The 16,645-nt window shown below is 37.0% G+C and overlaps 1 protein-coding gene across 9 annotated transcripts in view; it reads right to left on the reverse strand.

Moving 5' to 3' along the window:
• The window catches only part of DMD (dystrophin), a 9,298,038-nt gene that overhangs the window by 3,881,741 nt on the left and 5,399,652 nt on the right, over nucleotides 1–16,645 (reverse strand). For all 9 annotated transcript variants that reach the window (XM_044072398.1, XM_044072396.1, XM_044072400.1 and 6 more), the window contains one exon: nucleotides 8,280–8,429. In XM_044072398.1, the coding sequence (XP_043928333.1) occupies nucleotides 8,280–8,429 (150 nt within the window). The remainder of the gene's footprint in view (nucleotides 1–8,279; nucleotides 8,430–16,645) is intronic.

Here is a 16,645-nt window from a genome sequence, read left to right on the forward strand (position 1 = left end):
GGTTTGTTCTTGGGGCACTGAAACATCTAGGAAGAAAGAGAAGTAGAAGGCTTGCAATCCTTGCCTCAGTCCTCAGCAAACTACCTTCAGAATGAGATGCTTTTGACTCTAAGAGTTCTTATATCAAAATTGTCACAAATCATTCATTCAGTTTATGAATGCAGAATCCTCAACTATGAAACATAGAGTATGGTGTCCCTGTGGTGTCATTTTAGTTCTTCATTTAGTCCACTTCTGAAAACTAGCTAGATGACAACTGAAATCAACGTTGTGCAGAAGACCATGACCTATACAGGAGTGCAGTAAAACTGCTACAAAAGGATAGTAAAATAAATTAAAAAAAGAAGTAGATCTGACCTAGATTTTGTGATTGAAATGATATTGTGAGATAAGGGAATGCAAGAAAAATGGCATATTCAGCGGAAAAGTCTGGTATCATTTTCCACTGCTGAAGCTTTTGGGTGAGGCAGAGAAAATCTGAGGAGAGAAGCCAGGAGCAGAGCATTATGTGAAAATGAGCGGAGCTACAGCCAGCAAAAATTTGCATGGCGAGCTGACTTGAAGTTGTGGCACAAATGTTAGAGGTTGAAGAGCATGGGCTGGATCATCCTAGGTCTAAAAGAGTGCACTGAATTTAGAGAAGAATTTACAACTCACCTGAAACTGACCTTCAGCTGCATTTGATTCATTGACAAGAACCACAGCTGCAGCTTTTTCTTAGGCAAACTAGCAAATGCCTACTTTAACATTCACCTGAAAATAACTTTGGAAATGCATAAATATTGTTTTTCTTGTAAATTGCAAATAGAACTTAAATAGCAAGTAATAAGGATAAGAGTGAGACTGGTTGGTTAGCACAACTAGCAGTACTATAACTATTTGAAACTGATAGTTTACTTGCAACTTCACATACAAGCCCACACATTATGTTGTAATGATCTATTCAGTAGTGTTTTGTATTTTATTATGCGTTGTTCTCATTGTTTGGGATTACCACTTTGACCAGGTTGTGGCTAGACCATCCCATGATGAGTATGTAAATAAATAAATAAGTAAACAAACCAAAAAGATGAGTCTACCTGTCTGGTTTATATAAATAAATACATAACATCAGACTAAATAAACTAACACTAGCCTTTCTTCTGTGGGTACAAAACAGCACTAATTTGGTTTTAAAGAAGTTTAGTTTTAGCCCACACATGGCTTACTATACAAATACATGCTCAGGATTGATAGAAAGAGTGGCATTAGTATTGCTCCATTTAGTGTGAATCTTCTATATAATCATGCCATATGGGTAGCAGATATAGAGTGTGATGTTGCTGAAGCTGAGGAAAACATTTACAAATAATGTAAATGGTAATGATTGTATACTGTATCTTAAAGTGATTTTATTTTGCCAGTCTCTTACTCTTGTTCTCTGAATCCAATGTGTGTCTTCATAGCTTAGCACATCTGGTCTATATTACTTCGTCGAAAAAGCAATTCAACAAACTGCTACTCAACAAACATAAAACAGTGAATGTTCACGTGCGGATGTTTACATCTGTGAATGTGTTACATAGGGAAAGGAGTTACTTGGCCAACATGAGGAAATGCTATATATATATATATATATATATATATATATATATATATATATGTAGGGGTGGGGGGCACAGCTCCCACACCTATGTGGGTTTGATATACTGGCATAGACCCCCACACCTATGTGGGTTTGATATACTGTGGTGCATGTTACCGTGGGAATGTTGGCCAAGTAACTCCATTCCCTGTGTAACACATTTGCAGATGTGAACATTCGCTGTTTTATGTTAGTTAAATAACAGTTCACTGAATTGCTATTTCGATCAAGTAATATAGACCCTAGCACATCCAAAAAAAATACATTACTTTTGTTATTTATTAAAATATAGTCACTGTGCTGTAGTTTAGTGGATTCTATGAATGCCTCTGTATGCATCAGCTGTGTTTTATTTTCATTGGATTGCTATGATCTGTGTTGTTAGGTGCTGAAAAAAAAACATGCTGGATTTACATCACCTTTTCTATAAAGCATGTAACCATCAGTGCTTTACTAAGTAGTCATAATTATTAGCACTTTCAGACCATCTTACATATTGTTGTTTTTACATTAGAAGCTGCCAGCAAGTCTAGTATCTCTCCTTCTGAGAGTGACAGCTGCTATTTTTTAAGTCAAAGACAGACAGTAGAACATGAGTATTTTATAAAAAAAAAATCACAGTTAAATAATAAAACCTGCACCACCCTCACCAAAACAGAATGCTACTAAGCTGTCCTTTATAACACTATACTGACCTTAGCAAGACAATATCAGGTTGTGTAACTGTGGATGGTCATTTACAGTGAAAACTAAGTGACATATCATGCATATGTCCAACAGGCTTTCTTAATGAAAAACACGTGGAATCAAAAAGAGCAAAAATTCAAGCCAAGTATGATATTTACTTGTACATAATATATGCATTTTATTATTTATTTATTTTATTTTACATTTGCTGACTGGGCTAGTCCAACTGGATATATGTCCATTTTCAGTAGTGGCCCGGGGAAAAAAGCTCCACATATTACAATATTATTTACAGTAAGTGACATTTTACAAATGCAGGTACAAAACAGATTTTTGCCATTCCTTGTGATTCTGCTTTCAGAATCTTAGTACATATCAGCTATGGTTGGTCATACAAAGAAATCTCTAATAACACTTTTAAACTGTTAAATCACACTCTTTATTGTTAACAGAAAAGTAACTAGCTTATACAGGTATGGTGATTAGTTCCCAGAGTTAAGTGAGGTAGTTAGTCAGGGTTATCACAGGAGCATAACCACTGTGATTGAATGTATGGTTTCAGTTTGCTTTTAAATAGGGTTATTGAGGAGAGGGAGGTTAGATCATTGGGGAAGGAGTTCCAGGTTTTACCCACAGTATTAGAGAACAGGGAATCACCAGCCAGATTGTTAGTTTTACCTATTTGTACAAGTAGTTTATTTGATGAGTGTAGGGTCTTGAGGTTGTTATAGGGGGTGATAAGGTTTGTAAGTATTGGTGTGTTAGTAGGTTGATATTGGATCTTGTGGGCAACTGTTAGTTGGCTAAATAGTAGTAGATTTTGTCATTAACTCTTTGTACAATGTCATGTATCTTTTGTTTCTTTATTTTATTTATTTTTTTGCGCTGACTCATATGGGTTCAAAGGGGTTAGTGCTCTCCCCACTTAAATTCAAAGCAAAATAAGTGTTTGATGAATGGCAGTGAAAAAGTGGAGATAAAAAATTACAAATGTATACATGGTGTTTGGGTGCCAAACTATATTTAGGTGATATTATCTGAAGAAAAGTCATGTGAGACAAGGTTAACAGCAAAATAGGGTGGAATTTTCTTTGAACATGTTATTTTTGTAAACGTTCTAAAAAAACTCATTCTGAAATTGTTTTTCCTAAATGATACAAAGAACGGAGTGATTTAAATGCAAACTGAATGGTCTTCATTCCAGAAAAGTATTAGACAATCAAGAAAAATAAAAAAAAAAAAATCCATGGGTATACTTAAATATTGTTAAAAATTTAAAAAATGTTTCATCGAGAAAGGTTATTCTTATTGTCGGTAACAGAAAAATGACTGCATACACAAGAACATAATAGAAAACTCAGGTGCCCAGTAGGAAGGTAGCTGGAATAAAGAAGCTGAACCACGACAGAGTATATGCACATGTTGTCCACCTAGTAAATACATGTACTTTAATACATACATCTGAACAAATGATTTTCTTTAATGATATCTATACTAAAAACAGCTCAAGAAATACTATTGACCCAAAGCCCTGCATGTGTTTATGAGATCTTCTCATCTTGAAACAACATTTACTTAAATGGTACTGTTATTTTTTATTTTTATTTTAACCTTCTAGATTTTAGCACTGGCGTCAATGGAACACTATCAGGAGGACGTAGAGGTTTAGGTTTGAATGATAGTGTTACATTGAAGCATGTATTTACTAGGTGGACAACATATGCTTTTATTAGGCAGAATATATATATTCATTAAGCTGTTGAGTGTGTACTGCCTATACTTTTATATATATATTTTATATATATTTTTATGTTTATATTTATGCACATAAGTAGTTACTAAATGATGAGCATGAGCATATGTATTTGTTCATTGACTTTTTATGTTTTTAATGTATTTTATTTATATTCATTCACGTCTTTGTTTTTACACTTTGTGTATGCGGTTTTTAAACAGAATTTTTCTGACTTTAGCAATTAACCAAGGGCAAAGTGTAACTATAGCAATTAATTGATTGCTGAGGGCTGAATTAACTTTGAGTATAAGGATTGGTTATTTTTGTAATGAATTAAAGTATTTAAGTGCTGTTGCTGTTTGAATGAACTGTCTGATGAAGTAATGGTTACCATTGCAAAAGAGCTCACCATTTTGTATTAAAAAAGAAGATTTTACTTTGTCGTGGTTCAGGTTCTTTATTCCAGCTACCTTCCTACTAGGCACCTGTGTTTCAACATTTTCAGCTTTTGGGCTGGTTTGGATTTATAATAGAAAACTCGTTCTCCGAGCTTAATTTCAAACAAGTTAATGTCACACCTCACATGCTGTAACATCCCATTTAAACCAAGACAATATGAAAATAAATAAAATATAATAACATAAACAAAACTTCATTATGACTACTATAAGAATGCAGATGCCCTACTTTATGACCATACGTTAAAGGTCGTCTTGTATCCTTCATATGCAACATGATCAATAAATCTCCGCTACTGTTCTTATGGTGCAGTTCAGCAAAAAAAGTAATTAACTGGTTCCTCTGATATGTTAACATATTCACCCAAGGGAGAAATACAGATGAGAATGGTTAACTGCAGGCAAGAACATTTTGTATTCTGTATCTGAATGAAAGGCTTCCTTAAATATTTATGCTTACAAAAAAAAGTGTTTGACTGAAGGCTGCTATGAAATCAAAACAAAATAATCAATGTATGTTTTCATAGAAGGGAAGCGCTACTTTGATATGAAATTGAAACCTGCTGGCCACAGCCTTACTTGCTATCTGCAACAATCAGTGTCATTTTATTATTAATTTATTTCTCTATTCTTTGTCTTTCTTCTTATCAATGTATATCCTTTCCACTTTGACATCTTTACTCTACCTTATGTCAGACCTTCATGACATTTGTCTGACAAAGCACTATTTTTTGGAAAAATACTCTTTCTGCTTGGGTTACCTCTGTGGCACACTGAAATGGAGTTCTAGCTGTTGTGCCATCCCCTCTCTGGGCCAGTAATCAGGGAACCTGAGTCATCACTACTGAGACTGGAGAGGAACATTCACTTGAAACAAAAATAGATATACCTTGTATTTCCAGATGCATTCTCTGCATCAAGTACAATTTCCCTTAAGATCACACAGGGAAAACACTCAGTCTGGGGTCAGGATTTCTCTCTCTTTCTCTCTCTCTTTCTTTCCAGTGCCCCAGTTAGACTCTCCACTGGCACAGTGGTAGAGTTGAGTCCTCAGCCAAGTCCTCCAACACCCTCTCTGTGTCCCTGCTCCAAGTAGCCGACACACACACTCTTTTAGATTTGATTTTCACACACACACACACACACCTGGGAAAGGCTGGCACAGATTTACTAGCTATACCCCTCTGCCCAGACTATAAGGTAGTCACTGCCACCAGACAATCCAAAGCCAGCTACTATATGTCTGTTACAAGAATATCCAACTATACTGAGTGAAATTAATATTAATATCAATGACAGTGTTTGACTAATGCTATAAGGCTTTCAGGAATGTCCACAGAGTCAACAGATAGATATAAGTAATCTCAAAGGTTAAAACATTTTCTAAAGGACAAGCCACAATAAAAAAAATGAAATATATTTAATAATAAATAATAAAAGAACATGAAAATACAAAATATCTATTTACAATAAACACCAGAGTTTCAGTCACAGGAAATATTAAAATAACACAGATGAGCAGATTCACAGAAAACAGACTACTCTGACACTTCAGTCTTATCTAGTATTAAAACATCATTTTTGCCCTGGATTACAGAATGACATTGTATAAATCTGGTCATCAGACTTCTGATTCCCATACTACCCCACCTTTCCTAGCAACTGACCCAGAATCTTGCACATATGTGCCAATAATACACACACATCAAGTTTTATTAAGATTTGTTGCAGCTTCTGAAAGTCATAAAACAATAAAGCACTTCCACTCTTCCAATAGCAGCTAATAAGCCACTCTCTGGCACAGACATTTTGTCTCTGGCTGCAATCTGAAATGTAAAATACAATATTTATGGCCTAAATTTAAGTAACTTAATGTCATACTATTTTTCAAAGTTTACTGGAGCTGAGCTTAACCTCTTCTATTCCAGTATCCTCTGTTACAATGTATTCATTTCCACAGTTACAACAGTACGGTCTGATATACATGTAAATTTCTTTTCTGTCCAGCAGTACACACTGTTGTTACATTTTTAACACAAGTTGCTTTACAAATACATTTTTCAACATAAGCACCTGTACAAATCAGTTTGATATACAATGACTTATAATTCTTTACAAAACTCTAGCTAGCTATACTGGCATATGTTACACATCCACTGCCCTACTTCTCCCGGCATAGCTGGCAATACCTCACATCATCATCACAGCTGTAATGCCAGTGACCCAGGTTCAAAAACTGAGACTAGCATTAGAAGAGCCTGTCTGGGGAGGTGCAATTACCAGATACATTTTAGGTAACTGACTTGACTGGAGGGAAGAAAGGGTGGAGCACGCTAAGAATGGGTCCTATAAAAAGTCATGGAATAGGCTTCCAGAATCAAGGGATCTCACAACAGTGAAGTATCCTGTAGCATGGGTGTTTCCAAGGTTACTTATATGCATGGCATATGTAAAGCCAAGACATCATGTGGTACATGCTTTTGCCAAGACCCATGAGGAGAATTTGTATGAAGCACATAAAATGAAATCCTCAACAACAATATGTTATGAACAGCTGGTAACTAGCTGTCATATCCCACTACCTGGGAATAAGCTGGCTTATAAATGACATACTGCACTCTGGAAAGGAAAGACTTCCTCAACAGGGTAACTTGGCATGCAACAGCAAACAGCACGAAGCAATAAACAATTCAGTTTGGAGCCAAGGGAGATACATGGCCATGGTACCATGTGAAAAAATAAATAAATGGATCATTAAAAATATTAATTTTATATCACTGTAATACTTCAGTTAGTCACTCATAGCCTCCAATAACGTATCATTTGTTATCTGTTTACAGACTCATTTTCATTATACTAATTACTCTGGAATGTTTTTGTGTAATAAATGACTCATCCTGAAACATACACTTTTTGTGTGTGTTTGCAAAAGACCAGAAAATTAATTAATAAAATAATTAATGGACAAACATCCAAATGAAAATTACCTTACTGATATAAATTCCATATCCTCTATTGATTCATAATAAAATGCCTTTTATCCTGACAATCCATAATATTTGTGTCCTTATATTTCATCTCAGTTTAAGCATGGGTATAATGCGTTTCTCAACAGATGAAAATCTAAACTCTAGCCATCTCTCACATCAACAAGCTGCAAAAACGGTATCCTCAAGCAAAAATATAGCTTTGTAGCATTTTACAAGAAATATCAAAAGTGAAAGCACATACAATGATAACATAGTATATATTATTGGGCAAATGTATACAATATACATATTTGGTAAAATTTTCTGGCTCTTGTGATTTTGTGTGTGTGTGTGTGTGTGTGTGTGTGTGTGTGTGTGTGTGTGTGTGTGTGTGTGTGTGTATGCCTGTATGTGTGCTTGTGTGTGTCTATACACTTACATGAATATACATTTAGAGGAAGGGATATATTTAAAAGCTTTCTTATCTGACTGGGCTAATTTTTCAACAGACATGAATATGGAGTTCTTGGTTACTAAACCCCAGAAAAGACACATTGTCTATTTAAAATGCACTGCCATTAATATATTATCAAGAAAATGGCATATACCACGCCATCCAGCTTTAGTTTCATCAATAGAACTCTGTATTTTGTTTATGCAATACCTGATAAAACATTTGTATGCATTCATCAATATCATGCATGTTTGCATTAAAATGATAAGAATTACAATCCCTATAAGTTTACATTATCTCTATGCTGTTAACAGTGTTCAGAAACCTATAGCCTGATATTGTGTTGTCTTACCTTGGCCCAGCAGTAGTTAGCCTCTTTGAGTCCAGCCCCCAGTCGCTGGCATTCCTCTGGAGTTATAACAACACTTCTCAGTGCGATTGTACTTCTCTCATTCAGTTGTTTCAGCAAATTCTTACGCGGTGGCAATTCTGCTACTCTTAACTGTAAAAAAAGGATTTTTAAAAGAATTCAGAAGACATACATGCACAATCTGTTTTAATTGTTTTACAGAAACAGTACAACATTTTTGCTTTACCTTCTTACTGAAACATTTCCTCAGATATAAAACTAACACACCAATGTTTGACTTTAACTTTATACAAAATATATATAATCAAAATATACAAAAAAGCCTGTCTTCTATTTTCTTTCTCTTTCCCAGATAATTTAATAAATTAAAATAAGGATATAAGCAAGGGCAGGGAAACAGATTTACATACTGTGTTTAATCTGACAGGAAATCTAAAACATATGGGACTCCCAAAGGAGTTTCATAGATAGCATTCCTCCCATTCCTGTGTCATCCAGCTGCAAAGGTCATTATATTTTTGTCCTTATCCTTTCAGTCACATATAGTCATGTTCTGCATATTTTTCACACTTATTCCAACCTGGTATGATTTTTCTTACTTGTCTCCTGCCAGTCTGATCTACTAAAACTCTTCTACAAATTCTTAGACATTTAGACATTGTCATGTTGTCTTGTCAAAAAACAGATTTACTCCAACATGTTGAAGGCTTTTCTTTTATCAAATAATACTACCCCTTTCCTACAGCTTTCTGTAAAAATACCTATAATATCTACCAGCTGGTTTCAGTGGCCTCCTTTACAAAGATTATTTGCCCCTTTTCCATCAATCATGGGATAATCTTTCTTTATATTCTTAACTAGCACCATTTCCACCATTTTGTAGTCTCTATTAATTAAGAATGTGGGGCATTAGCTCCCCAGTTCTAGTTTATCCTGTCCTCATTTGGGAAACAATGCCACTCAACTTCTTTAAGAATCACGAAGCAGCCCTGAAACATTGTCTTTGTTATAAACTTTACATAAATGCAGGCTAATGACTCTTCCAATTCCCCTACTAACTTCTCCAGTACACCTGTCTTCATCCACAGCCTTTCCATTGTTTACTTTTGCTGGTACTACTAATAAATCCTCTATCTTGAGTGCAGTGTCTATCCAGTTCTCGGTATGACACGAGGCAAATCCCCTCACAAACCATTCATCCCTCTCACCTCTCTCTCCCCCAAGGGTAAATGTTGTAAACATATATATCTGTATATGCACCTATAGAAAGCTTTTAGAACTCTTTCAATACTGTCCATCTGTCCTTCATGGTTCCAAAATGTGCCCCCCCCTTACTTTATCATGTTCAGCCTCCGAGCAAGAAAATTCACATCTCTCTATCTGCACCCACCAAAGGTATATCCTGCTTAACCTATCCATTTCTACGGCTGCAGTTTCTGTTAGCAGAAGCTTTGTCTGAAGCTTTAGGATCTCTAGTTGCCCTGTCTCATATTCGTGCAGTCCAGCATATTTCTGGTCTTACTCAAAAACCAATCTATCACTTTTCTTCTTTCTGCAGCAAATGCTCACATCTGTTCCAAAAATATCTTATTGCATCAGATTCATCAGACATAAGATTTCAATCTGCTAGATATATCTTATCTCACCATCATTGTGTGGGCTGTTGTGGAACACCTCCCCTAGAATTTCAGAACCTAGTCTTGTCCTCTCATCTTCATGCCAAAACAATGGCTTTTATCTTCACATTCTTCTTTGACATCTCTTCCCTGCTTCTTTTACTAAGCAAATGGCATGACAAATCTCTTTCCCTAGTAACCATCAGACCCTCCCTCTTCTAAACAGAAACTTTTCCAATCAACTGGCTTGATGCCAGTCATCTATAGAAAATGTATGCTTCCTGCACTGGATATGTGTCCATTTTCACTGCACTGGGTTATGTGTCCATTTTCAATTGACCTAGCCATCAATTTTTTCCATGTTAATAGAACATTTTTAGTTTCCTTGTCCTTCTTTGATCTCCACTAGTTTGTGATTTCTTTTTCGGAAAATCTTCACATTAAACTCTGCTGTTATTACTTTTACATCCATGCAGGGGAATTCCATTTCCATTATTCATGGAAGTCACTAAAAATTGTGGGATCATTTGTGTTAGGTCCATATGTGCAATCTAACTTCCAATTCTTTTCATGCATTACTATTCCTGCAATAACCCGCTTACATGTATTGTTCTCCTTGACAAAATTTACTTCATGATTTAGCCTTCTTGTTACCATTATTAAACCGGGTGGCCACGGTGGTGCAGTGGTTAGCATTGTCACCTCACAGCAAGAGGCTCTCTGGTTCAATCCTCGGTTGGGATGCCTTCTGTGCGGAGTCTGCATGTCTTCCCTGTGGTCATGTGGGTTTCCTCTGGATGCTCTGGTTTCTCCCCACATCCCAAAGACATGCTGCAGGTGAATTGGACACTCTAAATTGGCCATAGGTGTGAGTGTGTGTGTGTGCCTTCTGTGGAAGGTTGGGCGCCGGGCTGGCACTGTAAAACTCCTCTGCCAATCATGAGTGGACAGGTGATCCACTGTGGCGACCCCTAACCGGGAAAAGCCAGAAGAAGAAGTTACCATTATTAAACCATTTCTGTTTTTACCTTATTTAACTGAATGGAACCCTGTCATATTCCAACCCTCCATTATGTGCATTTTTGCCTCTTTCATTTTTACCACCAGGAAGAAAATAACAGCCCCCATCTCTCTACTTGATTTCATCAAAATGTTTCACATTTTATTGAGCCACAGCCTGTCTACTTCGATGACAAAAAATAATCATTTTCCCCTTTCTCTGTACTGATCCTTCCAATCTACCTGGAGTCACACTCACCCATCCACCTGGATTCATAATCCACCATCTACCTGGATTACTTCAAGACTGGCCCTCTTGCCTTGTGGTGATCTGTGCCTGATACATTAAGCCATACTGGTTTACAAGGCTTGTGGAATGAGAAGCTTACATAGGTGCCCCCACCCCCCTTCATATAATGTCTACCATAAGCTGCAAACCTTCAAGTAACATATAGGCATTTCTGTCCCTTAAAATGAACAAAATGTGACTACCCATTCGTAACACATTTCTCCCCTCCACCTTATCATTCCTATCTGTGTAAAGATAAGAAGGGACATTGTCACATATAGTAGACTTGAAACGTCCCTCAAAGAAGATTATATTTTTTGACTGTGTATCTATAGAGGTGAGTACAAGTGACATCATCTGCCAAAACAACCTTTAACTTCAATGGACATTTTTGCATAACTTTAGTTACCCAGCTTTGACAACACATCATCTAGAGTGCTGGGACTACTCCCTTTGTACATGGTTATTGTTTTTGAAGGAAGAAAGACCACCACCCCTTACTCAAAATGAGTTTGAACTACCCTTTCAGAACCTCTAGCTCATATAGAAAAACCTCATCAACTATCTTTAAAAATGTGTCAGTGTATGCATGCAACACAGACTGTCAAGCTTTTTCTTAAATAAGCAGAAGGAGAAAAACAAACAAACTTGTACAATAAAGCCTATAATTAATTAATTAATTAATGTGATTTCTACCACTCAAGTATAGAAAAGCCCAATATTACATTTTCTCCTTAGAACTCATATTGCATATCCCTGTTATTGCACTTGGAAGGGAACAAATCCAGTTTAGCAGTCTGAACATTATAATGGACATCCCAATAAGAGTTACAATATTTTCCAAAGGCAACTAACCTTTCACATAGCTCAAATGACTGGAAATACCCACACTATTTGTCTTACAGCATCTGTACATCTGAACTGCCCAAAAAATGTATAATGCAAGGGTAGCACATTAACTCTCCCTGCTTAGAATAATATACTCCTATGATCTTCATCAAAAATGTATAATGCAAGGGTAGCACATTAACTCTCCCTGCTTAGAATAATATACTCCTATGATCTGTTTCATTTTCATTATAGTTATACTAATGGAAAATGAGATCTCTGTTGCTTATTTTGAGATGTCCGAGTATTACCTTTCTCTATATTCAGCTTAATGTACTCCTGCAAGCATCCAAATCAAAGAATATAAAACATGAGTCTAATACTGCCAAGAAAACTCAATTTCCTTTTTTCACAGCATAAACACTACTGCTAATTCACTACATGGAAGTCTTTTTGAATGCCTTCTTCATTACATCATCTATCATCTCCATTGTATTTTTAAATTGTATTTATTAAGTAAGAATATTAGACAATTGACCATTATCAGTGACCCAATAGCTCCGCCAGGTTAAGTAGCTTGCTCAGAGTCACACAGTAGGCAAACAAAGCAATCAAATCCTGTAACTTGCACAGGAAGCCGCTCATTTACAGCTGTGAGCTTTAGTTCTTATGCTAACTGCCAGAATGAACTGCTACTTGTTGCAATGGTAAACCAGATGTTGGGGTTTGAAATTTATTCTGATTTTTGTAGTTATTCTTAAAATATTATGAAACTTTTTCTACATTTGGCACAAACACTTTGTTTTTTTCTATATATAGGTTCAAAGGTAGGTACTAGGCTATTGGCCCAAGGGCCTACGTAAGCCTAGCCAACAAGGTTAACTGGCTTACGCGACTCAAAAAAGTTATTTTCCCGTGCCACTGTCAAGCAGAGACACAGAAGTGATCCCCAGGGAGTATTTCCTATTTCCTATCCACTCATCAAGATTTTTCTTGAAGAGTGCTCATGAAGAACTTTGACTGACATACATGGGTAGCCTGTTCCAGAGTATGGGAAGTCTCTGGGACAGGAATCTGTCCCTCCAGCATGTCCTGTTTATTGTGGTGACATGGTTTAGGTACCTAGAGCATGTGACTCGGAGGGATTGGGATTTTTTTAGGTGTAGCATGTTCAACAGCTCTGGGTTTGACATAGCTTTATATGTTAGGTAGAGATCACCTCGGAGTAGGCGATATGCTATAGAGTAAAGCTGGAGTTTTTTGAGCCAGTCAGTGTAGGGCATTTGTTTGAGGCCAGTAATCCTCTTTGTGAAGTACTTCTGTGGCCTTTCCAGCTGCTGCAGATGTCTTGTGAGGTACATTCCAAAAGGGGCGTTGTACTCTATAATGGGTCTAATGAATGTCGAGTAGAGGGGAACAATGACCTGTTTTTCCTGGATGAGAACCCTTTTATGATGAGGTGTGCACATAGATGGACTTCCTGACTAATGTGGCTATGTGACTATCAACGGAGAAACTACTATCCACCTAGGTTCCAAGGTCTCTTATCACACATTCGGTGTTAAGTAGATTGCTGCCTATGTGGTAGTTCATGGGTACAGAGTCTTTCCCAAAGTGGATGATACTGCACATTTTGGCACTGACCTTGAGGCCATGGCTCTGACACCAGGCATCTGTCTCAACAAGGCCCTTCTGTAGGATGTCCACATCATTTGGAGACTTGAATATGGCTCCTAGTTTGCAGTCATCTGCAAACTTCATTAGCCAGAGGCTTTCTGTGTTAGCCTGTAATTCAGAGAAGTAGATACCAAACAGGAGAGGTCCCAGGACGGAACCTTGTGGTACTCCACTTGTCACTGCTTTGAGGTCAGATTTGGAGTCTGCAACTTTTACAGTGTGAGTTCTGTCAGTGTGTGACTAGCTTAATATGTGATTAGCTAGTGATCATGCAGAATTTCTGGGTCATACCAGTATACGTCCATTGCCTGTTAAGAAACCCCCTTCACTGGAACCAGAACTCACCATATCCAGCTAGCTGCTAAGTAGGTATTCCTCTTGACTCTGATAATGCCTCCATCTCATGACCTGTTCCTCTCATCTCTTGCTGGTAACTTCAGCTGTACCTTATAAGATTCTTTCTAGGTTGTGGCTATCATGACAACCCCAGGGATAGTTTTTTATGGAGCTGAGTGGCCACCTTCTCCTTTATTTTTACAATGGATCCTCCCTGACCTTCCCGAATACCAGGAGTGAACTTTGCTGCACTTCCCACCTCTCAATTCCTTGTTGACTTTCAGTGTTCTCTTCTCTAACTAATCAACTTACACCCAATTCAAACCATGGGCTGGGTCATTCATAGATCTGACATTTGTATCCTTCATCTCAGTGAAGAAGGAACATGCATCCTGTAAGAAGACACACCCCCTTTTAAGTGGCTCATCACCACGGCCACCACTACCAGGGAGCCCAGCCTGACTATCCAGGAGACTATCAGCTGCTTAACATTCAGTCTAGCTCCTGCATGCTTTGCAGAGCACTGGAACATATCCTTGCAAAAAGTCTGCAGCAATTGTATCATTGTCTCTTCTACTGTAATTTCATGCATCCGGTATGGATGATTTTTCAGCAAGACTTTCGTGGCATTTGAGTGTAACTTTTATCTAACTTTTCTGGGTTTTGATTATGTCTGATAATTTTTGCCCAGTCTATGACTCTTAAAACTCTCCCAGTTTAAAGATGTAGGTACATTGGCTGTTGGCAACAGTTTATTCTGGAAGACCCTGTAGAGGTCTTGCTCACTGACACTTTAATTGATGCCTCAAAGCTTTATAGTTGTCCTTTCCACATTATCCTCCACGGTATTTGTCTTCACCTTCATCACCCTCAGCCTATTCTTTGGATACTTAATATAGCTTTCTTGTTTTTTTATTTATTTTGTGACTGCTGCTTCCCTCTTAACTATAAAGTAAAGATGATGCATCATTTCCAGTTCAAGGGAGGACATTATTTCTTGTTGCTTTTCCAGATAACTTTGGAGCCTCTAATCTCCCAAGACAGAGTCTATCATTTGTCATCATATTTTCTATTATCTGTTTGTTGCTGTAATCTTCTGTTTGTGTCTAGGACTGCAGTATCTTTTCATCATTTTTTTTTCATTTAATATGGAAAACTAATCCTTTGTACATCATTAAATCCTTAGAAAGGTAGAAACAGACAGAAGGTAAAGAAAATGTACTTCTCCATATTAGGTCCCAAGCCATGTCCTCCAAAAAGAATACAACATTTTTTTATCAGCAGTACAAAAACAAACCATTTTTCACATAATCCATGAAAGCATCGCAATTTAATTATGCATATTATGTCATTTTAAAATTTAAGTCTAAAATATTCTGAGAGTATTGCAGTACTATAGCTATGATATCAGATTTATAGAAAATCCCCCAAAATACAATGAAGCACATTAGATAGCCTGCGTCAGCACTACAGACTTCTTCATCTGATCTGACTTTTTACTTTTTGAAGCACAGCCATAAAGCATGACTGTTCCTCTTGAAATACAGATATCTTGCAATTATATCAGCTGTCAAATAAAACAAAGCACTAAGAAATTTGCTGACAACTCCAAAGTCACAATTTATGTTAGCTTGGTTCAGAGTGCTTTCTGAATCATGATTTCACAAGAATAACTTAAGTGTTTGAAATTAAACCCACCTCCCCAGTCTGTGACTCTTGCCCAACCCCAGAGCAGCATTCTTATCTGCAACATGTATCAACTATGCCTGACTAGCATCCCAATGTTGAACGGTGAGTTGGAGATGGATAGAGTTATCACTTGTTGAGTATTCTTCCTGGAACTAAGGATCACTATTAAGAAACTGGATTTTGGTGAATATTTGTCAGGTTTCTGACTCATTCTGCCCACAAATAACTAAAACATTCTTTCACATTTTATATTGTTTCAAATGCATTTTAACTGCAGTTGCATTCTATATATTATTTTGGCTGCAGAACTACACAACCTAACAGGAATAACATGTGACTAATCTAGTCAGCATAATTCTCTTTGTATTGTAGGACATCAGAGATTCGCAGACCTGGGGAATGTATATTCTGATAGTGACAACTGTGGCTGTCTTTCAGCTACATTTATTGTCTTTCTGCAATGTCATACTGTTGAGGGTTAAGGTGGGAGCAGGATCTTATCCTGACCCATCAGGAAGAGAACTGGTCCTGCACAGGACACTAGTTTACTGCAACACACACACACACACACACACACACACACACACACACACACACACACACACACACACACACACACACACAAGATACCACACATGAACATACAGTACTGCACAAAGAGTACTATAGGCAGTTTATCTGGACTGAAAATGGAGCTATAGACAAATCTTCAGATGTGGGAGGAAAGATAGACTCCAAAGAAAACTCAAAATACATAGGGACTTTCAGACTGCACACAAAAGACACCACAACCATGAAACAAACTAGGTAACCAACTATTATGAAGAAGATGTGCTGACCAGTTCAGAACTGCTTTTTATCCAGTCCTATAGAATATCATGGTTGTTAACAATCCAACTTGGAAGTATGAAAAT

This window comes from Protopterus annectens, chromosome 5.part0 (assembly GCF_019279795.1).
Source record: "Protopterus annectens isolate FY-2018-M chromosome 5.part0, PAN1.0, whole genome shotgun sequence".
Taxonomy (NCBI): Eukaryota; Metazoa; Chordata; order Ceratodontiformes; family Protopteridae; genus Protopterus; species Protopterus annectens.